Below are 26,933 nucleotides of genomic sequence, written 5' to 3'. Positions count from 1 at the left end.
ATTTTTTTGAAAAATGTCAGGTTCTAGGAAAGGTTGCAAAAAGAGACCATTGGGACTACAAAGAAGAGCATCTCTTATCTGGAATTCCAAAATCCAAAGTCCTCCAAATTCAAAATTGCTCAAATAGCAATACCTTTGTTTCCTGATGGTTCAATACACAGAAACTTTACTTCATTAAAAAATATTGTGCATAAGATTACCACTGGGATATATATATAAGCTGTATGTGAAACGTCAGTGAATGTTGTGCAAAATACTTCCTTTGGGGTGAGAAGGATGGGGCATAAATGCAATGACTAAATAAATAATAAATATGAAGCCAGAAAGAGCAATAGAAAAAAAAATAAGGTAGGGACACATTGCAGTGTCTCATTTGAAAAAAGTGTATCAGAACTCCATGGAAGTTCATACAACACAGGATGGGATGGTGGAATGATATATCTTTGGAACAGGTCCATTTTATATAGAACCCCCCGCCCGAAAAGGTGGTATTTTGCACAACAGAGCTTATTTACACAGAATGGTGTCTTGGATAAAACAAAGTTTCCCAGATTTTTCTTGGTCCAGAACGCCTCTATAAATTCCATCTGGATAATGTGTATCTTGAAAAACAAATGTCAAGGTTCACAGCATTAACCATTATTTTGGGTTTAAAAATCAGTTCATTTCCTACTATGTTTGAAGTGCATTGCCCTAATTTTTGGAATTACAAAATATTTTCCATTTTATAATTATTTGTGTTCCATTGACCTCTGTGTACCAGAGCAATAAAATACGTTTGATGCTTTTTTACTACTTGTTTCGAACAAGGAGGTTTAGTTTTTGTGACAATCAGAAAAAAGATTTTTGGAAAGGTTTTTGTGCAGGCTCAGCCAAATGTGCTTGCTTTAAGTACAAAACAATGGCATTCCATTAAAAGTAAGGAGCTGTAAATAAAAGATCACCTCATTATTGTTGCATTTCTTGTCTTCTTGTTCTTTCTGACCCATTAAAAGACATCTGTACCACATACAAAAGAGGTTTTTGTCACCTTTAAAACAAATACCATATATACCCAGGTAGAAATTGAAGGCTTGGGTTCCAAAATTATTAATATGACCTGTGGAAAAATAAAAAATCATTCCACTGAGAGGGGTAAATGCTAACCTCTGGGGGCCAGTTGCCCCTGCCTGCTGCTGCCTTTTTCCTTTCCTTCCCAAATATTTGAAAAGGCCAGTTGTGGAGAGACAAGAGGGGGTCAGGGCTTATTTAGGTCCTTCTAGAAAAGACTGAGCACTCTTGTCATTGAACAGTCTACTCAGAGAAAGGGATGGTTCCCTTTTTATGATGAGAGTTAAGGTACAGCACTCTCACTGACCCACAGATAGGTTTACCGATTTTTTTGTGATTAATTTGAAGAATACTTCCCAGCAATTCCATTAAAAATAAGTTCAGTACACACAGAACAGTAAACCGGAATTCTTATATACACTTTGTCCACATTTATTTCATTTTACAGTGTATTTAATATTGATGTTGTAAGACAGGACTACCAGGGGACAGAATCCAAACTTAAACACTAAAAGCTAAAGTTTAAAACTTTACTATCAATAACATTCTTTTCAAAAGTTAAGCTATATTGGGAGGAGGCAACTAATCTTTTTGAAGTTACTAGGACATTAAAAAGTTTGCTTCCATTTTCCACAGAGCATATTCTTATTGCATAAGCACCAAGATTAAACTATGTCAAGAGCTTCATTTCATAGGCAGAACAGGCCACTTCATGTATCTATACAATTAGACTTCAAAGGATTTGTCTCAAAGCACACTGCAAACTAACAAAAATGACAGCTGAGGACTCCAAACATGATACAAATATTAGGGCTTGATGCTATTTTCTGTGATAATTTGTATATATAATTATTTGAACATATGTACGTACAATGTAACACCTTCAACAGGGAATAAACAATACTGGGAAAATGAATGCTTATGAATAGGGGAAATCTTGTTAATATCAAGGTAGACATGACAAAGCAATGTAAGGCCATTTTAAAAATCAACTTTTAAAATGATAGCACTTGATAGTTCGCCTACTTAGGTTATAAACTTAATATACTGGTATCTTCAGTATAAATTTGACTTAAATTATTGAGAGCTTTCTAAAGCTATCTGATTGGGTTTGGGTAGTGGGAGATCTTAATGAATTCTGCCCTTAATGAAAATGTAGCTGGATTACTTAAAGTGACTGAAACTAAGGAAAGATCCAGGGAAGTCCATTGGACTAAGACTGTCTTAGCCTAATGTGGCTCTATCTGAAATGCAGGGTCTTCAGACCGATTCAAACAACTACTTTGGGGGATTCATTTCAACTCAGTTATATCCGGAGGTTGAAAATATATCCACAGTGGAGGCTTGAATGTGCCACCCTCAGTATATTTACCTCCTTGAATTTGCATGGCACAAACACTATTTGGCATGAGCAATCTAAGATTGTATGAGGTTGCTTTTGGAAAGCTGTAGATACATTAAAACAAACAAACAAACAAGCCAGACATTAAACATTTATCACTATATCTCATCTTAATAGAGTTGAGGAAAATACTTGAAACATGCTTACAAATTCCTCTAAAAATCTTAGAATGATATACTGGACTGATAGCTTTGTCTATTAGTTTAAAAAATTCAATTGAGCAAAGTTAGTTGTATGACACTTCTGGATTTACTAGTCATGTTTGGCCCCTGAAAATCATTTTTATTCATTACCGAGTACAAGATTCAAATAGGCAACAGCCTCCTGTTTAAAAAAAATCTACACTTTTCTGCAACAATCCACAATATTCCTGAAAAGAAAAATGAAATACTCTGGAAAAGTTCAATAGCCAAACATAAAGCAACAATCATTATAAATATGTGTATATAAAAATGTCAACCATATTGTTATGCCAATTCTTGTTGAAAAAAGTCATCTAGTAATCAAAAAGTCATTAAAAAGTGTGCAGATTTCTTTTTCATTCACCACTTTTTCTCTAGAAGATTATAGCACCTCAATGTAGAATCGGCTATGAAAAATCTGAAAAGACACAATTCCACTACTCATACATGTTCCTTCAGCAATCAAATATGGCCCTCATTAATGTACATAATTGACTTTCATCAAGAACGTGAAGAATGTGATTAAGCTGTCTATCGTATTTCACTTGAAGACACCCACAGCAGCACTAAGCCTGACATCTGCAGAAATTCATGCACTTTTGATATAAATGCTGAAACCATCAAGGCTTCTCATAAATGGCATCCACTGTCTATATAACATGTAGAACTTTTTGTGGGAATCTGTATGCTACAAATATTGAAAAGCTACTTTGTGATGCATAGCTAAATTTTAACGTGGAAACAAAAAAAAATCAAACGAAGGATCTGATCAGTAGCACCGCCATTCCTAGTCTAAGCCAGAAAGCCATCAAGCACTTAAGACTCATGGGAATCAATGTAAGAAGCTCACAGCTAAACTTCACAAAAGTGCAGACAGATTTTAAAAGCACTTAGCAGAATGGAGTTTGGGATTTTAGTTTTGCATTTCAGAAACAGATATTTCAAACCTATTTTATGCTGTGTTGTTGTAGGTTTTTTCGGGCTGCATGGCCATGGTCTAGAGGCATTCTCTCTTGATGTTTTGCCTGCATCTATGGCAAGCATCCTCAGAGGTAGTGAGGTCTGTTGGAACTATTTTATGCTGTGTTTTAATTCATAAAAGGTGTGCCTAAAGATTAATTTCAGATCATAAACTTCAATTTCCTACCTCCATCCCTCAAGCCCCAAGAGAAATGAGGTTAACAAAGACCACAAGAAGCCTTCCAATGCACAGAAGGACCCTTATAGGAATGGAGTCCTATTTTTAGCTCCCTCTTTCCATTGTACAGGCAAGTGATTGTGGACAGTCAGCGTACCAGCTTTTGTAGGTAAAGGAGGCTGCTGCATGCTTTCTATTTCATCATGTTTTCTACTCCATTTGGGGAAAGCAAATAAGCTCCAAGGTTGGGCTCCTTAGCTGAGCAAAAGGAGCAAGCTGGTGAGAACCTCTATACAAGCCTAACACACACACAATGCAGGTGAATGGAACAAGGTGGTACACTTATGTGCCATGGGAATCCTGCCATAAACAGGGGCTGTGCTTGTGCTAGGCTGTTTCTCCAGTTTTAGTGTATAAAATTAATGTAACAGCACAGAAAGAAGGCATGGTTGTGATCAGAAGACTCTAAAGGTGCTTCAAAAAACAATTAACAATACAGGTTGCTGTGCAAAAATGCAGGCACTCTTGAAAAAAACTAAGCAGCACTTATAACAGAAGGAAAAATAATAAAAGCTTAAATACACAACAATTTAAATCTTAAACATGTTTAGGTTTCAGCTTTGGAATTAGTTCAATTTGGAATTCTAGAAACCAATGAAAAGAACTACTTCCAAAGTAGTAGTTTTTGTTTTATTTTTTAAATTTGTAAAAGATTTGAAATATAGGAACCAGACCTATCTAAAATATCCACAATGAGTCAATGGCACTGAAATCCATCATCAGAACTACAACAACATATATAAAATACAATTGTTTTATAGCTAAAAATGAAATATGTTTTTTTTGTCTTGCACATATATTATGAAAAGATGCCTTGCCATTATTTTGGAGGCAAAATTCACAACATGCATAGTAAACATGTTTCCTAAGCAACTGTACTAAAGAAAAATAAACCAAACAAATTACATTAAAATGTTGTTTCACTGTCTTATATACCTGAACATATAAATAGTGATTGTGCAATATTTGTGACAAAATAATGAAATCAATTATCAGAGAGAGAGCTCAGGGAGCTTAACCTGAATTCAGCTTATGTATACAGCAACAGATATGCACACTGCATTAGTTTTGAAAAAAAATCTCTTAAGTACACACATTCACAATTTCCCAGGACATATTCCGACTCCTACAGTATCAGCTAAATGTAGCATCAAGCCCAGATCATTTCCCTACTACATACAATTGCTTCATCTATATGCAGAATTTTACAGACACCACCAATACTGGACTGACAAGAGTTAATAAAAACTCCTTAATTTACAGTTTTGTACCTTTTTTTTACAATCCAGCCACCTAACGTAAAACTATATTGCTGTAAGACTGAATCTGTATTCCACTTGGCATGGTCAAAAAGCTGTGTCCCCATTTGGAAGGAAGTTTTCAGGCATGTGTAAAGAATGCCATTAATTTTGTTTTGTAAAATCAGTGTGCCAATCAATAAATGCTGAAGTTTAGAATGTTTTAGCACAACAAATATTGACATTATTTTCCTGAAAGGTGGTAATTTTGGCCCAGAGCTTTAGATCCATGTTGTTATTTTTAACTGCATTAGGCCTGGATCCAAAGAATGTCATGCTAGTGGAGTTTTGATATAGTTTACAGCTCTAGTACATGGAAGTATCTTCTGAATCGGAGAATTGTTGCATGAAACACTTTGTAAGATGGAACATGATCTATTATTCAATGGAAAAAGGAGAGCCAAGGCACATTGGGTGCAACTCAAGCTAAATCACCAATCTAATCCTAGCCCCTCTCTTGAAATTTACATACTTTCCAATGAAACAAATGTAAACATAATTAAAATGTTAAATCTAAGCATCTCATTCTGCAACAAGAAGTTTGAAAAGATGGATCAGTAAAAGTACTTGTTTTCAGCTGAATACGATGCATATGGATGCCCAAATAAGTCAGTATTTGGGTACACAAATAACCCCTTTAAATTAGATTTTGTCAGCCATTTTTTTAATAACAATTCTTTCTAAAATAAAATGGCACTATTCCAAAGGCTTTGTATAAGCCTCAGTATGCAGGGCTTTCTCATACATTAATAGGAAGCAGCAGAAGCATTGGTGATTTGTGCTTCCTTTGCACTTACATTGCAACAGCATGCGAAGGGAGACATTTCATGCATTTCCCCAGAGAAAGCCCTGTGTGCCTCATGTTTACTGCTTCCTGAAATGTATCCCCCACCATCAGTTCTTAGTTATTTATTCGTGGTTTGTGCACAGCAGACACATGGCTTCCCTTACATAATTAATCATAAATATGCATGTTCACATGAAGTAATCTCTTCAGAGCACTTCCAACAACCAAGACTGAGAAATGGGTAACTTCCAATTTTGTAATGTTTCTAAACCAGTGACAAGGGCACATGCATAAACACCTCATACATCGACTCCATTTCTGCAATGCTATTCAGCTACTCAATATATATTTAAAGTAATATGTAGAGTATAGAATCTGAACATGTTACTAGAAAATTTCTTCAGGTGAGCAGTTAAGAACAGGAAATACAATTTACTATTGGCACATTATGTCTATTAAGCATCTCACAATATGCTATAGTGGTCACGATGGGGATTTATGATTTGAAAACAAACTCCATTACTTACATCAACACGCGTAACTTCTAGAAAGATGAACACTGAAGCAACTAGAACACACCAGACTACAGAAGGCAGAAAATATTTACCATATATAATTTACTAATTAAGAAATTACCCTTCTGAAATAGTGTATAAACGCCCTTATGAGACCATTAAGAATAGAATGGATGCATGTTCTATCATACTTACATTCTTTTGTGACGATAAAATCAGTGCAAAATTTATGCTCCAGCTTTAGATTTTAGTCCTAACAATTATTCAATGACAATAGTTAGATTTTTATTTATAAGAAAAAATGATAGAATTAAACCATTTTCTCTTCTAAGGCAGGCACAGATATAATGCTACCAGAAAATTATCTGAGGTTAAATTACAGCAGTTGACCATTGAAATCATGTATTTTACTACTTGTCTCTTCCTGTTATGGCTGGATTTATTTTCTTAACCATCAAGTGACACTTAATCAATGCCATACAAACTGGTCAAAGGAATAGTAATTTGATTTATCTGAATAACATTAAATACTCTGAAAGAAAACATCTTGCAAGTTTGAGTATCTTTTAATCTTTTAATTCTACTTAATTTGATGCTGACAATTTACAATATATAAAACTTATTTTTATGATTATTATTCATTAAGGTCAATTCGACCATGGAAACTTAATGGAAGGGCTTCGACTGAGTTTCCATGGTTGAATTGAATTTCCTTAATGAATATAGTCCAGGTTTACTAAATGGAAAAACTAGGCACACAGAATAATATTTTAATTTACTTATAGAACCTTTTCTTTAAAAATGTTGTTAAGCACTAAGATGCCCATCATTTTAGTCTCGATTTTTAAAAAATGGTTTAAGAGGTGCCCAACCTTTTCAGTCTGTGAATACAAGTACTATTTGGGGGGAAAGGGCTACGGCACTATCACAAAATGGAAGTTTTTGAACTAATAAAGAGTAAGGGGGGGGGGGTAATCTCTCACTGTTTATATTTTACACATAACCTTGAGCCTCTTATGCTGCTGCTGTTGCTATCTTGAAAGGGTCATTCAACTTTGTGAATTAGAGAAACTAGAGGTGGTAGCTCTGCAGTGCTTTGACAAAGTCTTCCACCTCTGGTTTCTATAATTCACACTCTTTTGCCACCTCAGCTCTACTTTTCCCCACCCTGTCCTATTGCCCCAGCTATCTTCCACCCTTTCTCCAAACCTCTCTATTGCCTCCCCTCCCAACTCTCTCTGGACTGGTTTCCCAATCATAGCTCCTTTCCACCTCCCCATGCCTTCATTACACTTTCCCTCTCACACTGCCTTTCCCCTCTCCTTTACCATCCCATTCCTTCCCAAGTGGCCACTCAACTCCCACTTTTCTGAGGCTGCAGTCATTTTAAAATGGCCTCTATCTACAAGGAAGGAATTGGACTAAGTTTTAAACAGGAAGACAATGGGTGTTGGTGCAACAAGAGACACAAGGTAGTATTTTGCCATATTGACAGTGGCTGCATTTGGGCTACTGTTCATTCTGACAAAAGCAACCACTGCTTTCTCCCAGGCTTTATAATAAAAGTAATACAGAAAAGCTTGAGGCAGAGTATGGTTTCCTTGTGTCCTCTTTGGCCCATGTATCAAGTATGTGAAAAATTTGTGCCTTGAACTTTGATTAGATACAGCTTACTTCGTGATGCCAAAATAACGGTCTGTGATTCATTATATTAGCTTAAATAATTGTGGTTAAACAATCTGTAGTTCAGTCAATGCAGAAAGCTACAAACACAGAAACAAAAGTTTTTAATTCCTTCTCTCAGCTATTGTGGAGGGGAGAGGGCAAAGCAATGTGTCAGCCTGGTGGAAGGCTAGCTTGTTACTATAACATGGTTTATGACATCCAAATGCAGCCCAGCATGTGAGGCTCTCTGTAATAAATACGTACATCCCATAATTGAGCTGGCACCAGTATGTTTCATGTTGTTCAGATAATAAAATGGGCATTTACCCCACAAAAGACCTCAGAAATGACCAATTTTTGATTTAGGTGATACACTTCAACTTTCATACAGTAAAGACAAGCCCTTCATTGCTTCTGAGGTGTGTTAGTGAATAACTGCATACTTTCCAATGTGTCCGAAGGAAAAATGGGAATAGATCTTTGCATGAATGTGTAGTTTCAGACTCTAGATAGAGTCACCAGGTGAAAAACAGGGCAGGTGACTGTACCTTCTATAACTGTGTAGAAAAGGGAATTTCTATAGATACTGCTTCGTATGCAAGCTTCACCTGCCCAATTTATTCTTCTTAACATCTCTTAAAGGTATAGGAGCCCTGTGCTGTTTTTCAGCTGGTAATCCTATCTAGAACACAGTATGACAACATGGTCTAGTGTATAATGGTGGAAGCATACACATCTAGATTCAGTGCACCACGTGCAGAAATTGCAACTAGAAGCTCATGCAAGAAGCTGACTTCAAAAAAGAGCAGAGTCAAGCCATAAATAAATCAGTTATACCAACACTAAATTAAAAACATTTATAGAGGCTAGAGGTCCAGTTTTACAGCTGAGAAACATTAACTGCGCAATCAACTGCATGTTTACTCCAAAGTATGTCTTACAGTGTTCAATAGGGTTAAAGTCAAGCAAATACAGCATAAGATAAAACTGTAAATGACTGCCACAGAGGATTCTTAAACAAAAAGAACAGCTGATCATGTGGAATGCACCTTTAAGTATATGCAGAGCATTTCCCTCACCACTGAACAATTGCACCGTCCTCCCAGTATTATAATTAAAGACTTAGATGTCAAATCTTCCCTACAGACCTGAGGTTCCAGCACTCCTGTACTTAAGACATTTTAGTACTACCCATGTATGTGGACGATAAACTATAACCAAAGCTACATTATACAATTTTCTATGTCAGAATCCACTAGTTTTCCTCTTCACTTTCCTTTTAAACAACACTTGACTCACAACTCTTCACAAAACTTTGTGAAACATAGAGAAGTAACCTCATTACTGACTCTCAATGAAGACACAGCTAAGGACTGCTTCAATATCAGAAAGAACTCTCATAATATGTGAAGCACAGGCAGGGTATGTTTCAGGCATCACTTAATAACTACTGCTCTCCACTTTCCTTAGACACTCAGAATGCAGGAACAGCTCTAGAAATTAAATTAAATTTGTGTGGTGTGAATTTCCTGGGACCTAAAGCTGCAACAGAACAAATCTGACCCCTGCTAACTGCAAAAACACGCCAGCATTCATATAATCTCCAGAGCATCCACCAGTATTTCTGCCTCCATTCACCAAAATGTTGTGTTGTGTCCTTGAGTCACCACTTGAGAAAATAAAAGTATCAATTTTGTATCAAAAACAAAGCAAATAATTCCACGCTCAACTATCACTGAGCACTACAGTACAAACAGAATGAGACAATACGATGACTATATACTTTATAGAAAGTATACAAACACAATCTTTGAAAGTCTCACAGTAAAAAATAGTCCCAGTACAATACTCACTCTTATAGTGGTTCTGGACATACAATGTAAACTTTGAAACTCTTCTTAGCATGTAAAATCACATACATTTAAACATACGTATGACATTTATATTTTTCCGAATTGAATTATGACAGGATTGATGTCAGTGAAACAGAGTTTCCTTTTTCAGTTTTAGGTTAGGTACATAACTACAATGCATTTAATTGAGAAGATTTTTTTAAACAGAGACAACAACAACAACAACAACAACAACAACAACAACTAAGATTTGCTGAAAGTTAGTCTGCAACAGCTTTCACACAACTGTTAGTCAACATGCTAAAGGGTTGTGAAAGTCAAATGAGTGTAGAGCAACATCATTAAACCAGCAGATATAACCAATTTGTTATATTTGCCTCAAGATATTAAGAGGAAAGTAGTTATTTTCTGTTTGGTAATAAGATCTGGCAAAACGAAGGCTTCTCTGGCCACAACAGGACCTCCTACAAAAATCAGAATTGGGCAAGACATGATTTAGCCTAGCCTCTTCTCGTTCAGAAACTTTCATTTCCTGCAGCTTCCCATGTTGCTTGAACTGGGAATCCTGGTAACTATGCCTAGTCCTTCAAGCCAGTTTCCTTTGAAATGAAAATAGTCTAAGTTTGTCAATGTCATTTATACCAGACAATATGACAAACTAATTAATTGATATTTCAAGTGGAAGATTCTAGATACCTTCCATTAGCCATGCAGGAAGGGGAGGGGGGGGGGGAGATGGGAAGGAAGCAAGCAAGTTCCAGAGGTGCCTGATGTCCTTCACATCTTGTCATACTATAAACTGCTGAAGTCCAACTATTGTTGCCATGTACTTTGTCCTTTCAAGAAAAGGAATCTGTTAGGAAAACATGTTGAAATGCTCTGCCAGTAGAACTCCAGGCAACATTAGAAATCAAAGTTTAAGGCCAAGCTGTCAAACATACTGACATCTTAATAAAGATCTTATTAACTGATTTGTTCTCTGCTTTTCTCATTTCTTCTCTCTTTATTCGATCCATCACTAAGTTGCAATTTGTGTGAAAGACCTCTTTGCATTGGTTGGTATATATTTGTCCATTATTTTTCTTTATATAATCTGCTATACATGTAATAGCTTACTATATAATATCCATAACCCACAGGGCTACACAACTACTTTAAAAAGTGCACAAGGGCTTTCACCTCCCAGCTTCCCTCTGCTGTAATCCCTTCCATCATCAGAAAAAGTCAGGAATCTTAAAGGTGAGGTGTGATGTGCAAAAACTGTATCAAGAAGGAAAAGTTGTAACCACACACACTTTAAAAATAACGGATTTGGGTTCTGCAAGGACTTTAATTGCAAATGAATGGGTTTAAGATTATTTTTTTTAAAAAAACCCTTCCTGAACACATTTACCTGCAATTAAGTTCTACTAAAACTTATGAAATGTCTGGGTAAACGTGCTTTGGAAGGCAGCAAATGCCAAGAACTCAGGGATTGCATATATTAAATAGCCACCATAAACAGATATTTCATGTTCACTCATATCTCAATTACAGCATTTCAGTGAAGTTCATATGTTCATCTGCAATTTTGAAGTGATAAGGTATTAACTGATTTATATCAATATTTGAAATAGTCCTAAGACTCAAGAGCTAATTAAGAGGGAAACTTAAAGAGTAGCACATGCAACAGCCTCCTGGACCAGACTGAAAGATTTGTTGTAATAGTTGTTGCCAAAGAAAGCTCACACTATACAAGACTAATTATGTTGCAATCTTATACATTGACATAAGATCCATTATTCAATGAAATGTATTTTAAAGTAAGCATGTATAAGATCGTGCAGTTAGTAAAGTGCTGGTGCCAGAGCAGGAACGTGGGATATGCAATCTGCCTTTAGACCTTTTTCTGCTTGTGGGACATACATATGTCCTTGATAATCCAGAAATCTTCATTTTTTCTGGATTTTGTGATAAACCTCAGATGAACAATTTAGGATTGTCTTTCAACTTTTGCCAGCCACTATCACATCCATAAGGATTCTGTGTGGTGTTTGAGCACTGGATTACAACTCTGGAGGATCCTGGTTAAATCTCTTTTTACCCATAAAACCCACTGGGAGATCTGCGGCAAATGACACTGTCTATGCTTCAGAAGGCAATGGCAAACCTCTGAACAAATCATGCCATTATATGGCCTTAGGGCCACCATAGTGTAGAAATTACAAAGGCAAACTACAACTATCGTATCTGTAATGCACAGTGCTACCCCACTTACAAATAGCTTTTGAGTAACAATCATTTATGGAGCTAGGAGACAACTGAAAAGATTCAAGCCGATTGAAGGCTAATGTTTGTCATCAGAGTCTGCTAAAGAAAGGTGAGGAAGCAATTACATTTTTAAAATCTTATTAAGTCTTTTCTCATATGGTACAGAGTCTAGAACACTCTTTTTTAAGATCCATCACTCTTTATAATATATTCTGAGTGTTAATGTATTTTAGATCCAAATTAAAGTGTTTATATACTTTACATAACATAGTGGTCCCTTAGAAAAACATCCATACTCTCAGTAGGAATATGTATGCCTATTCAAGGGATCAAAAATACAGCATAATTCAATATTTGATTTGATTTTACATGGCAATGTTGTAAGAGAAGGAGCAGGCAAGGATTTTTACAGGTGTCATAAATCACTTTAAAAAGACCAAAATACCCTATTTTAGAAATGCACTAATTCATAAATTCATGCAGTTAAGAAAAACTCCTACACTACCATTTTTTAAAACTTATTCCACCTACTCCAAAATAAGAGCACTGGAAGAACACATTCAGAGAAGCAGTTACATTCAGATGTAGAGATGAAATAAGAATTCACAAGTTTGTTTCTTCCATGGAAAGGTATACAAAATTATTTGGGGATGGTGAGAAAAAGGCCTCAAGAAAAGAGTGCTATGCACAAACACAATTGCATCTATATTTTACAGTACTGAGAGTACCAGCAAGATACATTAATATGTCATATGTCTGTAATCATATTGATAAGAAAGAGGATATACATTCAACAACATTTACAATGGCTTTAAAAAATTATATTGACTATGTGCATGTTTCAGAAGTCTGGCCAAATGCCCAGGAACTCCTTTAAGCTTGGAGTTATTTTAACTGCTCACCTGATATAGGCCAAAATAGAATAAGTTACAGAAATGCCTATATTTGTGTTGCCTTGAGATACAAAGTTGCTTTCGTTCTACAATATTAAGCAGACAGTCTTGTGGCAACTGAGTAAAGTCACAGGCATTATTTTAGAAGAACATGCAGAACATGGAGGTTTTTTTTTTCCTACTTGGTTCCATGAAACTTACAAGCAATTCAGGCCCAAGAGAAATAAAAAATAATTGCCAATGTTCAATTTTCGGACATGATCACCGGCATCCTTCAAGTGTTCCTGTCAAAGCATCAAGGCTGCTGTCTGTGTCTGAAGCCAGTGTTTGTTCTGTTGACATGGATGAAATGTCATTGATTGATGATGACTGAGAAGGGCTGGTATTGCTATTCACTGCTGCATCTGTGCTAAGTAAACCAAGCATAAGAAAATCTGAGGCAAGACATGGTTGAGAGCATAGATGACATTTTAGTATCCACAGAATTCTTTCTCTAAACAAAATAGCTTACTGATGTATTTATACAAGGAATACATATGAACATTCAATGCATATTAAAAGTGTTTTCCTTAAGATAAAATAGCTGTGGTCATCAAGTATGTTTAGAAAGTAAAATATTTAGAGGAAATTTTAGAAAAAGTAGCTAATGATACACTGCAGATGTTTATCAAAAGGTTGTATTTCCTTTCTTTGGCAATCTTTGATGTGTACAATTACCAAAACAGTGTGATATGGCAGCTTAAAAAGCCAATGTGACTCTATGCTACATCAATAGGAACATAGTGTCGAGATCAAGGGAAGTCACTGCTTTGGTCAGATCTCACCTAGAATTCTGAGTCCAGTTCTGGGCCCCACAATTCAAGAAGGATATTGACAAGCTGGAACATGTCCAGAGAAGGGCAACCAACATGGTCAAAAGTTTGGAAACCATACCCTATGGGTAGCAGCTGAGGGAGATGCTGATTGTAAGGCCGCTCTGAGTCCCCTTCGGGTTGAGAAGGATGGGATATAAATACAGTAAATACTACTACTACTACTACTAATAATAATAATAATAATAACAATGTTTAGCTAAAATAAAAGAAGGCTGAGTGGGGACTTAATAGCCATGTTAAATACTTGAAAAGATGTCACATTGAGGAAAGGGCAAGCCTGCTTCTTGCTGTCCTGGACACTTGGGCACAGAGCAACGGATTCAAACTGCAGGTAAAGAGATTCTGCCTAAGCATCTGTCAGGGTGATTAGACTCTGTGTTCCTTCATGGGTTTGGGTTTAGACTGTATGGCCATAGTGATTGCTTCCAAATCTATGATTTTTTGATTCTATAATTCTAAAATGTTTTCACCTATTACAGACAGATTCTGCTCATACCATTTTTCAGAGGAAAATGCAGATTTCTACAAAATTGTAATTGTGCACAGAAAAAAAATCACTTTCACATACAGGCAGTCCCCAAGTAATGGATAAGATCATTCGGTAGATTTGATCTTAAGTTAAATTGTTTGCAAAAGAGAACAGGTACATTTTTAAGTGTAACTCCAGCCAAATATGTGTGTGTCTGTGTATGTGTACGTGCACACGTGTGCTTTGGATAGCATAGGGAAGGGTTAACACCTCTGTGGTGTTTGCTTTGCTGTCTGTGCCCTGTTCAGAAGATTTCACCTCACTTTCTGTCCCTGTGATAACTGGATTTTGAAAACTTTGGCTTGCTGTGGAAACAAGAATTGGTGAGAAAACTTTAATGGAGACACCTTTTCCTCATGATAACTCTTACAAGAGTGAATTTCCCTTCCTAGGGGTAGATCTATCACACATCCTTGTTGTCTTACCCCTGTTCTTAACTATGAGTCATTTTGCAAATTTGATGTTTGTAACTCGGAGACTGCCTGTATTGTATTTTTTCATGGGTATAATATTCACTCAGGGTATAATACAGATATTGGCATTACGGGGTATGCTTTACTTTTTCCTTGATGAATGGGAAAAACACCTCACTCATTCATGTCATACTCAAATTATCTAAAGCAAGGAAACTGGAAATGTGACTGTAAAGACCTTTTTTGTGTCAGGAGAACTTGAGAAACTGCAGATTGCTTCTGGTGTGAGAGAATTGGCTGTCTGCAAAGACGTTGCCCAGGGGATGCCCAGATTTTTTTATGTTTTACCATCCTTCTCTCATGTCCCTGCATGGGAAGCTAGAATTGAGATGGGAGCTCACCTGGCTCCCCGGATTCAAACTGCCAACCTCTCGGTCAGCAGTACTGCTGGTACAAGGGTTTAACCCATTGTGCCACCGGGGGCACAGACATTTAGAATAAGAAGCAGCTTCTTCTTAAGAAACAGCTTCTTCTTTCCTTTCTGGCTGCAATCCTGTATATAAAAGTTAAATCATTTTCCTAGGGGCAGAGTTATTTTAATATCAGTGAAATTCTTATCCTATAGCAGTAAGGAATGCAGTCATACCATTTTTATTTCTCACTATGATAAAACATATATTTCCTTATGTCAACAGGTATCACTCAGAATGCTGAAGAAAGTCTCCCTGTCTCCTGTTAGCTCAACAAAATGGGAAACAGAACATTTATGTACATTCCCTACAGTCACTCCTTACAAACCAAACCTAGACACACATAGTGAATAAAATCAAAGCTATTTTAAATCAGCCTTTAAGAAGATAGGACATCTCTCCAACCATATACATTTTAAAACTTGGAAGGTTACAATAGAAGAAAAATTGCATTATTTAATTTACACAATCAAAACACATGAAAAACTCTTAGAAACAAAAGCAAACCATTACATCAATGACTAACCTGAAGGTTGTTCTTTTACTAAACCATTCTTATTCCTTTCTTCCCAATCCATTACTTCTTTATAAATTAGTTCTGCATATAAAAGGGAAGGGTGAGAAGGAAAAAGAAAGAAAACAGCTAATGTACTTTCATTATTTTTAAAAAATCTTGAAATATTTAAGACAATCTATGACTTCATCTTCATGTACATTGCCATCAGAACAGAAATATACAATTAAAATAAGTCTAATAATTTATTATTATTATTATTATTATTATTATTATTATTATTATTATTATTGTACCCCGACTCCATCTCCCCAAAGGGATTCTGGGCAGCTTACATGGGGACAAGTCCGAACAGACATAGATTAAAAATACAACACAATAAAATAAACAGCATCATAATGACCTATACATATGAAAATAAGGATGTGAGTAAGCCTCCAATCCTATTTTTATCAACTCTACTCTTATATAAGGTTTTTTACAATGGGAAGTAAAAGATCTCGTATAAGAATAGAGTTCATACATATGCACATTGTACATAGCTAGAACTATATATAGAAATAAATATACTGGTACTACAACCATGACGTAATGTGATAGATGTTTTGGGTATACCCAACCATCAAACAGAACAAGAAATAATATAAAATTCAACAGGAAATCCATAATAATCAATAATAACCTTACCACATTTTACTGATTTGGTAAATTGTATGATAGCAGTTTCAATCTCTGTAGCAGACTTAAGTTACTGATTTTATTTAGCTGTACAAAAAAGATAATCATTTTGCAAGAGGCACATATTTTTTCAATATTATTTAAGGCATTTGTGGCCCATTCTGTAAAAAAATATTCTCAGAGCATCTCAACATTGATTACCTTTCCATTCTTCAATTGCATGTTCTCTTTCTTCTAACTGTGCATCATAGATTTGAGGTGGTGGCTACAAGAAAACCCCCAAAATGTAAAAGGTAATGCTTCCACTTTATCTAATGCATATACAGGAAACAAAAAACCATGCATATACAAGAAACAGAAACGATTACTTATTAAGTTGGGGGCTAACAGTTTGTGGAAGTTTCAAGTGTGAGTTACATGACAATGTAAAAGAAAATGTACAAGGAACAAGAAAACGTCTAGCAGGCTTCTTAGAAACTTCTCCCTTTCTTGAGTTTCTATGCTTACTGTATAATGGATAATTAACTAGCATATTTAACTAAAATAGTGAATTAATCAACCTATTTAACTGATAACTTAATTGATTATGTACACTAATTTCATTTATACTTGCTAGTTTTAAAAAAAGAAAACTATGTAAGAGTTGTTATATCACCTAATTAAAGGACATTTTAAAACTAAACAGGACAATATAAGCATGCTTACTGTTGGTTCAAATTTAGGCTGAAGAAAAGTGAAGAGAGAGAGAAGAAGAGAGGACTGCTTTCCTTTCTCCAGTTTGAGCAAGGGAGGACAAATGGGTTAGCAAGACTTCTCATTTCTGCCTCTTGTTAGTGCCTTTACACTGGGTTCTTATTCCAGCAGTGACTCTTGTATAAGTCAACCCAGTCTTTTGGGGATAATTTTTAGTTTAAAATTTTTTCAAGCTATGCATGAATATATACAATACTAATTTTTGGTACTGGTAATGGGTACAGCTTTTTAGCAAGGCTCAACCAAAGCATTGTAGATTTGGGTGCTGGGAAATGACAATTGCAGTGCCCCTGGTCTCAGGACACACTGGGAAAAGAAGTTGTATCAGGACTCTGAGGGCTCTCTGCATCTACCTGTTCAACCAGGACAGCAATACAGATGTGATTTCCCAGTTTACCAATCTGCAATGTCTCAGAAATCCTACAGAACTGTCTTAACTGCAAATGAAGAATATTTTAAAACTTCTCCTAAAGTTTTGTTGTTTAGATAGCATAAACATGACTTTAAAAATTGAATAAAATAAATAGAACAGGAAAATGAAACTACAAGCTCATGGCATCTAGTATTTTTAGATTTGGGACTTGTTGGATATGGGCTTTCAGTCCCAAATCTCTTATAAAAATGCTTTTCACCCTATAATTAGCTATGGCCTAATTATCCAATAATATAAAATTAAATAAAAAAATAAATTCTTAACTGAAACCAGTGGTTCTCAACCTGTGGGTCCCCAAGTATTTTGGCCTACAACTTCCAGAAATCCCAGCCACTTTACCACCTGTTAGGATTTCTGGGAGTTGAAGGCCAAAGCATTTGGGACCCACAGGTTGAGAACCACTGACCTAAATGCAATGCTCAGTTTCATACACAAGGCCTGTGTTCTACTGATTTGGAATGCAAACATGTTTCACTTTTATGTTTCCAAGAACTGTCTCTACAATTTAAGTTTTTCCATACACAAATTACCTACTTAGAAGGAGCAGGAGTCTGTCTTTTGATTCATTCCACAAACACTAATTTCCAAAAATAGGTGCATAAAAATCTGAAATGAACATATTTTATCCCACCTCAAGGCTGAAGAGGGGGGACTTTCAAGAGAAGCTTGAAATTGAAACCTGTATGTATTTCTATTAGAAAATTGTCCTCCTCCTCCTCCTTCCCTCTACTCAGAGTTAGAGTTTACCACAAAGTTTGCTTTGTGATAAACACTTTTCTCATGCCCCTTCCCTATAAAAATGCTTTTTTAAAAATCCTGATAAGCTCTTAATCTATGAGAAGACATCAATCCATTAAGGATAAGACAGTGTTCCTAATACTCTCTTCTAAACTGCCATAAAGCTACAAAATAAAGCCATGCGCCTGGATGGAATGTAATTAATGACCAGGATCTGAGAAATGAAATGTGTAAATTGAAGGCAAGTTTTAGGCTAAAAATTATAGATTTTTCTATGAACCCTAAATAGGTGCAAAAATAATACACAAATCTTGAAACTTAAAAAAAAAATCCAAATTCTGTGTATATATATGGCACCCAATATTATCATTTAAAGCAAAGTATCATTTTTGGCTTTGAACAACCTCAAACTAATAAGCTAGGTGCGACCCCATCTGGGCAGAAAATGTTTCGCTAGAGCTATCCACATTCTGGGATCCTCCTCTTTAGATTACTACAATATGCTTATGCATACTTTTGAAAATGGCCATGAAACTTCAGTTAGTCGAAAATAAGGCAACAAGCTTTTAAAACTGAAATGACCAATATTGCAATCTTTCAAGAAACACATTGCCACCTGCATTGTCTTCCGGCATATTTTTGCACCCACATTTTTAAATAATCTACACTAATTTCTAAACATCTCTGTGAAATCTATCTCTTTCCTGCTTTGAAAGCCTTGCCTTGCATCTTAAATTTTGTCCTTTTGGGACCAGATCTTCTCGGGTTTTTTAGTTGTAAAATACTTCAGTGTTTTGTCTTGAAATTTTCACACAAGTCTTATTTCCTGTCATAGGGGGATACACTGCTTTGACGCTTCTATTTTATTTCTACTTTGCAATGTTAATAGCCTTAGAGAACGCTGGGTGAGACACACATATTTCATTTTAAAAATTAATAAACAAACTTCAACTTACAGCTTCAGCTTCAGCTGGATCATACCAAACAGTGATATAGGGGTGACGTAACGCTTCATCTACTGAAATTCGTTTGTCTGGATCTACTACTAGCATTTTTGATAGTAAATCTCTAGCCTGACTAGCTAGAAAAGAGAAGGGAGAAAATCACTGTTAACAATTAGAGTCTTAAAACATATGGTAGAAAATATTCATCACACTTAAGGTAAATAACTCCTGAAGAAATATCTGAAATTCATTAACTGATAGATATTTCAGCAATAAGACAATGTATCAAACTATCACTTTATTGAGCAACTAAGCTGCACTTCAAAGTTCAAAGATGTGGAAGCATGATTCTGAAATCTAAAAATGTAATTTTCATATTTGTCTACTAGCACAGAGGATTTACCCATATATACCATGTATAAGTCAACCTCATGTATATGTTGAGGACAAGTTTTAGGCACCCTGGAAAAGTTGAGTCATTCCTCCACCACTGCCACCACCATTTTCCTTCCAAGGGATCCCAAAATGACTTTTGCCACTCAGAGGGGGAAATTGTTCCCTTTATGATAAAAGTCAATGTAAGTATTAACTCTTATCAAAAAAAGGAACCACCCCCTTCTCCAAGTAGAACGGTGAAAGGTGAAAACTGAAGTCTGTCTTGGAAGAATCTAAAAGATGCACCACTCCCTCAGACCCTCTCAGCACTCCTTTGAGGGCACATGACAAAGAGCTGATGTCCATGCCATTGTCTTCCCACCCAGGCATTCAAAAGGGGCAGAAAAAAGAAAGCAGCAAGGGATTGATGCTTCTCTTGGGTTCTCCTGGGATAGATTATGCTCTTTTCTTTTCTTTTCTTTTCTTTTCTTTTTTTTTTTTTTTGGGGGGGGGGGTTAATTTGTAGATTAAAGTTCTTAGACTTATACACAAGTATGTACTGTACAGTATTTCACTTAGCTTCAAATGTAGCTTGATTCAGGCAAAAAATGCAAAGTAAACCAACAAAAGCAATGAGACCCATTAACTGAGAGTTGATTGCATATTGTTCGAAGGCAAAATGTCCATAGGCATACAGTGAAAATGTACATGTCCCAAAAGTAAGAAACAAATCAATTCATGTTTTATGGAGTAGCAAAAAATTCTCCAATCTACTTTAGAAAATTAGGAAAGAGTGTATTACAAAAATGTTTACAAATTCTTGACGAGATTATTTTTAATACATACACACTCAAAAGAAAAATGAAATCTTACTTTTTAATTTGTCACGATCAGAGTCTGATGGAAATATCCAGTCTGGAAAGAGCTCTTCAAATTTAATACCTGGATATTTTGGTCTGTTTTCTACGTAGTTCCTCACAGTAGGCTGTAGTTTCTTCATAAATTCTGTTGATGGTGTACCTAACTGTTCAATAACTTTATTCCACTGGTCAATATCTGCAAATGTGTTTAGGAAAATAAAGTATCCCTCCCCCATCTGCATAGTATAAAGTCAGGGGATTTAGGATCTTGATTTTATAAAGCATGTGCAAAACCACAGATGTTCCTTCTATAGTTTTAGAGCCAACACCATTAATTTGTGTAAGCAAATTTCACAAAATAATTGTTGGCTATTTTGCCAAAATACACTGGTTAGATCTGGATAAAGAAATGTATCACAAATGAGCAGGGAGTGGGGTGGGGGTGAGTTACCCTCTCTGAGAGCACAGTCTTATGTATTTTAACTGAGTTAATCTTTGGTAACTGTATTTAGGATTGTGCTCCAAATTCAACTGACAACTAAAGCCTTTCTAAAGAAGGAAAACTATAATTACAACTAGCATATGGTACATTGAGACATTTTAAAACAACGAGAGTAAAATATTTAACTATTCAGTATAATAAACTCTGAAAATTCAAAATGAATTTATTTGCAACCCACTTTCCTTTTTATACATGGAATTCAGCGTAATATTATGAATGAATAAATAGGAAGGTTTGGTCACAGCTGCTGTCTGTCAATTGGTGCTCTGTGCAGCCCTTTAAACAGGAAATTGCCTTTGCAATCCATATTAAAAGAATCCTTTAGACATGAGATGAAGAGATTAGAATTTGATCTTCTCAGTTAAGTAGCACAAACTCCTATATAATTGTATACAAACAAGACCAAATGTTCTTGAACATTACTTCCCTCTTACTGGTGTGGTATTTAACAGAATTTTTGTTAGGAAGGAAAAAGGCAGTATGAGAAACTACATGGATATTAGAAAAGCTAGTGTTGTACACGAGATAAGTTTTTATTCTAGATCTCTGAACAATTCTATCTCATTGTTTGGAAAGTAACAAAACTGTAACTAATAGGAGATACCAGGGCCATTCAATAAGGGAAGCTGAAGAACTAACCTCACCAAATTTGTTAATTATTCTGAATATGAAAATCTGGATTGGTGTGACTGTGTAATCTATATTATCAATTTCTATACAAATATGTGTGTGCAAATGCATAGAAAAAGGCCACCATCTGTGCATTATATACATTTACTCTGACCTTAGTGGTTCTATTCATATATATATATAAGCTGAAGGAAGCAATGCACTCCTATTTAACTCAACTCCTATTTACCTCAACAAATATCACACCTAGGAACCTCTTTTGATACACATAGCAAGGAGAAAGAAAGATGATGTAGGTGATGTAAACATAGACATCAAATGAAATTTGAAAAAAGTTACTAATGATAGTTTAATATTATAGGCAGTCTCCAATTTACAAACATCCGACTTCCTAATGACTCATAGTTAAGAATGGGACTGAGACAACAGGAAGTAAGAGAATCTATCCCTAGGAAGGGAAATTTACTCCTCAAACAGTTATCATGGGGAATAATAATAATAATAAAACTTTATTTATACCCCGCCACCATCTCCCCAAGGGACTCAGAGCGGCTTACATGAGGCCAAGCCCAACAACACATCAAAAACAACAAGCAATAATAAAACAACAAGCAATAAACAAGATAAACAGTACAATTAATGTAACTCACAAGTAGACAATAACACACAAGAATTTAAAAACCTATGGCTGGGCCAGATGCAATAGTTAAAACTTTAAAAATCAATGCTGGACATGAACAGAGGATGTATCTATTAGGAGGGTTTTAAATCAAAAGTAAAGAGCAACCCAACGGGTAATTAAAGTGCTTCTCAGAGTATTTGAAGGGAAAGGGTGGCTCAACTGAAGTTTTATCACCAATCTTTGTTTCCACAACAAGCCAATTTTTTCTAAATTCCAATTATTACAAGAACAGATAATGAGATAATAATAAATCTTCTGAACAGGGGCAAAGACTGCAAAACAAACACCATCGGGGTGTTTACCCTTACCTATCTATCCAAAACTTACACACACACAGCTGGAATTACACTTTAAAAATGTACCTTTTCTGACTTATGTGCAAATTAAATAAACCTACAGAACCTATCTTGTTCATAACTTGGGGACTGCCTGTATTTCAGAAAAGACCTGAAATGTTTGCAAATCATACATTGAACCTTTACTTCTCCTCAAACCTTTCTGATTTCTATAAAGCCTGTTGGAAACGACTGGAGGGGAAATGAATGGAGGGAAAAATCTAAGCTTTCTTGTTAGTATGTTCTTATTGGGATGTAATGCAAACCTAGAGCTGAGAATCATCACCATACTCAGATAGGGTGGGCTATAAATAAAATTTCATTACATTTATTTCATCATATTTATGGATTGCACAGTGCAATTCGTTTCAATTCACTTCTGACACAATAAATAAATATCATACTGATGTAGTGAGAAGCCTCCAGTATGTGGATGCCAGGATCCTCTGCCTTGGAACTCCCATAAATTATAAGTATGTTACTTGTGATTGCTATAAACTCTGAAAATGTTATATGGGATTTAACATAATAGTTAGTGGGAACCAGCACCAAACACCTGGAAGATAATGGACAGGAGTCTGGGAGAATGTAGAACTGAGACCTGATGTTGTTCCTATGTGAATTAGTGTCCAGGTAAGTGATATAATGTTAAGATTTATTAGCCAATTACAGAAAGGCCACAAAAAGTGTAAAGGCTAATGACTCTTGGATGGAATATCATATAGCATTGGCTGCCAGTATTTTTCTCTCTGTATTCAGGATATTTCTGGATGGCATTTAAAATCCTAAATGCTTGAACCTTGACACTTGAGGGAATGCCACTTCCCATATGAGCCTGCCAAAAGATTAAGGTCTGCTTGGGGGAGGGGTCTCTTTCATGTCCTACCAGGGAGGACAATACATTGTGTTAGGACATGGGAGAGGGCTTTTGTTACTAAGGTTGCAAGTTAAAAAGTTGCTATTTACCAAAGCCTTGAGACCTTATTAATTATTAATTAAACTGAAGACTGTTATAATTTTTAAAACTTTGAACAATAAAGTCTACGTTTTTGTATTATTAAATGGCTGACACTTTAGTGCTTAAATAAAAGCTTACTCCAGTTAAGTATTCAATAGAATTGATCATTTCTTTCACACTGGATCTCTTACAGAGCTGTTCCACATAGGCAGTTGGTCATGAATATTAATTTTCTTTACTTAGGCCAATATGGCAAAACACTGGCTGGGAAGTACAGATCTACATGAAAATATACATGTTTTTCCCTCATTATGGTCAGAGGTAACCACACCACCTTTTGATGGAGAAAGTGAAGCAAATACCATGATTTATCTTCTTTGCTTCTATAGGCTTTGCAGAAACAATTCCAGATATAAAACTACACAGAGGACACAATGAAGAATATACATTTAGAATATCCTAAATAATGACTAAAATTAAACTTAACAAATATTACTTACTTTTGCCTTGGTTAATCAAATGCATTCAGACAGAATTTCAGTATTATAAGTACTATAACAAATACTTTAAAAGCCCTTCACATACTATATTATGCAAATAAAGTCAACTTTGAATCTCCATTGATAAATGTATTCAGCTGAAGAACTCCACCAATCTAGAATCATTTTTACAATATTTAAGATAAATTAACACACACACTCTCTTTTATCACCTCCCTCTTTCCAATATCTAGAGCCACCTCATGAGGTGGAACTTTGATTGCCGTGTCTCCTTTTTTGTGGAAAAAGGTAACCAACATAATGTCTCTATCTTAAAAATACTACCAATGTTGTATTCAACTGGAAAAAATGGGACATCATGCTTGAAGTAAAACAGTCTGTTTTAATTGCAAGACACGGAGGTTGAGAAGATCGGGATATAAAAGTTTTAAATAATAATGTTCTGCCCTGGTAATGAACAGCCCCTTCTGAGAAAAATCTTCTCTCGATGAAAGGCCTTCGGGCTGAGAGGGGTGGTATATAAATATGGTAAATAAATAAAAAATAAATTCTTTGTGCAAAAAAGACAATATGCCATTTGGATGTTGCAGTGATCCTTCAAAGCAAATTTCTCACACATGGAGCATTGCCTTTGGGACTTCTTATACTACAGTAACAACTGAGGGCAGGTGGCTTATTCTGCTAATGGTGTCAATTGTCAGTTCCAAACTACTGAGAAATTGCTCCTCATAGCATTTTATCAACTATGGAAATAAAATTCAACCGACATGATCACTGCATTGTAAACAAGCCGGATTTGCTGTGGTGTGTGAGGCTCATTGGACAGGTAAATGTATCCTAATACAAATATAACTCAGTGCATAGAATCTGTTTTTTAAAGGGGTATTGTAAAAAAAAACAGTTATGAATTCCATCTGCCAAGTAGAATCTATTGAGTGGAATATAGTCAATTAAAAAATGAAACGGTCCAAGCTCTGGCAAAAACATGTCAGATGACAACAGAAGTGGTTCTATAATATGTTAAATTGTAAGTCTTTGTCCCAACTACAGTAGCTGAACTGTTATCTCAAATGATATAATCTTGAGTAATAGATGGGTAGGGCTTACTGCCTGGCAAATTCACTAATCAAAGTATCCTCTGATATAAGACACCTGCTAAGTAAACAGAAAATCTAAAAGCATAGGACTGCACTGGGAGAATGATGTAAAAACCTAGTAAAACAGCCTGAACACAAAGGTTCGATTCACTTTCCTCATCTGTGCCTAACGACCATAAGAACTCAGTTACCTCAATGTTAATGAACCTAAAGATTATGCAGCTACAAGTGCATCAAGTGATATTACAGAACTACATGGCATTTCACTTTCCTAGAATTACTAGATAAAAAGTTTTAAACTTTGCTTTCTACAGGCCACAATCATTTCCAGGTTCCACAAGGCCACTCTCATGCATGGTACACAGTCTATTACTTAGAAAAGGTATTGTACAAATGCACCTGTAGAGCCCTAAGCTACAGAGGAAGAATAAAGAAATTCATTAGGACTACAAAGAAAGCACGGAGGTTTCTTCAGTGATCTCAAAATAACTTCTTGCACTGCATTTGGCAAGCATCTCCATGGAAAAACAGAGGGGAAGGAATTCTAAGACACAACATTCTGTATCCTGCCACAAAGATTTTCTCACGTCAAGAGCAAAAATGTACTTATTTTAATGGTTATTAATCTTTCACAAATATATTTAACTCTTGATGTCATGGCCTGTGAAATATGCTTCTTCTTATCTCTGGAAATATGTAGTTATTTCTCTTTAAGATGTAATATCCCATATAATATCAGAATGGTTCTTGCATCCAACATATTATATGACCCATATTGTCCTTCTCCTTAGGCCATTAGTTTAAAAGTAATCATTAAAAATTAATAACCAGATTCTTAATTAGGTAAGGGGAAAATTGGGGCTCTGTAAATCAGAGCTGGAAAAACATAAAAGAGAAAAATACAGCATTAGGACAAGACTTATATCTTCAGTTCAAAAATATCAAAGTACTAAATACTTTGAAAAAGAGTGTTTGTTTCTGTAAATCAATTCGAAATCAAGAAATCAATCAGCATAAAAATGGCCAATGAAAGAGGCACTGGATTGGTGGAATTCTACCAAGTACAATACATTTACTGCATACAGATTCGTTAAGCATGAAAGACACGTAACATGAAGGCAGCAAACATGAAAGCTGATGATAACATGCAACCAACAGGAGAGATAGCATACATGAAGAATTGTGTTAGGTTGGTCATAAGGCTTTGGAGAATAAAATAATATATATGGGAGAAAATTGAAAAAATGAAAATCAAGCTTCTATTTAGGTGTGTTACTGGGTTAACATGATCAACCATTAAGATTTCATGAAATCAAGCATTCAGAATTATATTTTTCTAACCTGTGTGCCTTTACTATCCAGTTGAAGATAACAGGAAAAGAACTGACAAGACAAAACCATTGTTGTAAGCCTATTGCCATTATGCAGAAAAATACAAAAAAGCAGTTAGTTTTTAAAATGTAACAATAATTTTATGGAGTTTTCATGTTAAACAGTGGCAATAATGACAAGGAAATTTGCAGCATCATTAAGACCGCAAAAAGGTCAAGTTCT

The 26,933-nt window shown here is 35.5% G+C and overlaps 1 protein-coding gene across 4 annotated transcripts in view; it reads right to left on the bottom strand.

Annotated features, from left to right (window-relative positions):
* Window positions 1-1,458: 1,458 nt before the first annotated feature.
* Window positions 1,459-26,933, bottom strand: part of MAPK9 (mitogen-activated protein kinase 9) — a 46,694-nt gene continuing 21,219 nt past the window's right edge. For 2 of the 4 annotated variants that reach the window (XM_060765374.2, XM_060765373.2), the window contains exons 8-12: window positions 20,689-20,871; window positions 19,453-19,577; window positions 16,774-16,837; window positions 15,907-15,978; window positions 1,459-13,497 (exon numbers count right to left, since the gene is read on the bottom strand). In XM_060765374.2, coding sequence (XP_060621357.1) covers window positions 13,355-13,497; window positions 15,907-15,978; window positions 16,774-16,837; window positions 19,453-19,577; window positions 20,689-20,871 — 587 coding nt within the window. In that variant the 3' untranslated portion in view covers window positions 1,459-13,354. Of the gene's footprint in view, window positions 13,503-15,901; window positions 15,979-16,773; window positions 16,838-19,452; window positions 19,578-20,688; window positions 20,872-26,933 lie in introns of those variants that run through there. The other 2 variants (XM_060765376.2, XM_060765378.2) reach the window with 2 other exon arrangements.

This window comes from Anolis sagrei, chromosome 2 (genome assembly GCF_037176765.1).
Source record: "Anolis sagrei isolate rAnoSag1 chromosome 2, rAnoSag1.mat, whole genome shotgun sequence".
NCBI lineage: Eukaryota > Metazoa > Chordata > Lepidosauria > Squamata > Dactyloidae > Anolis > Anolis sagrei.
Note: the sequence above shows the minus strand (reverse complement) of the source record. Positions and strands in the feature narration are given on the sequence as shown.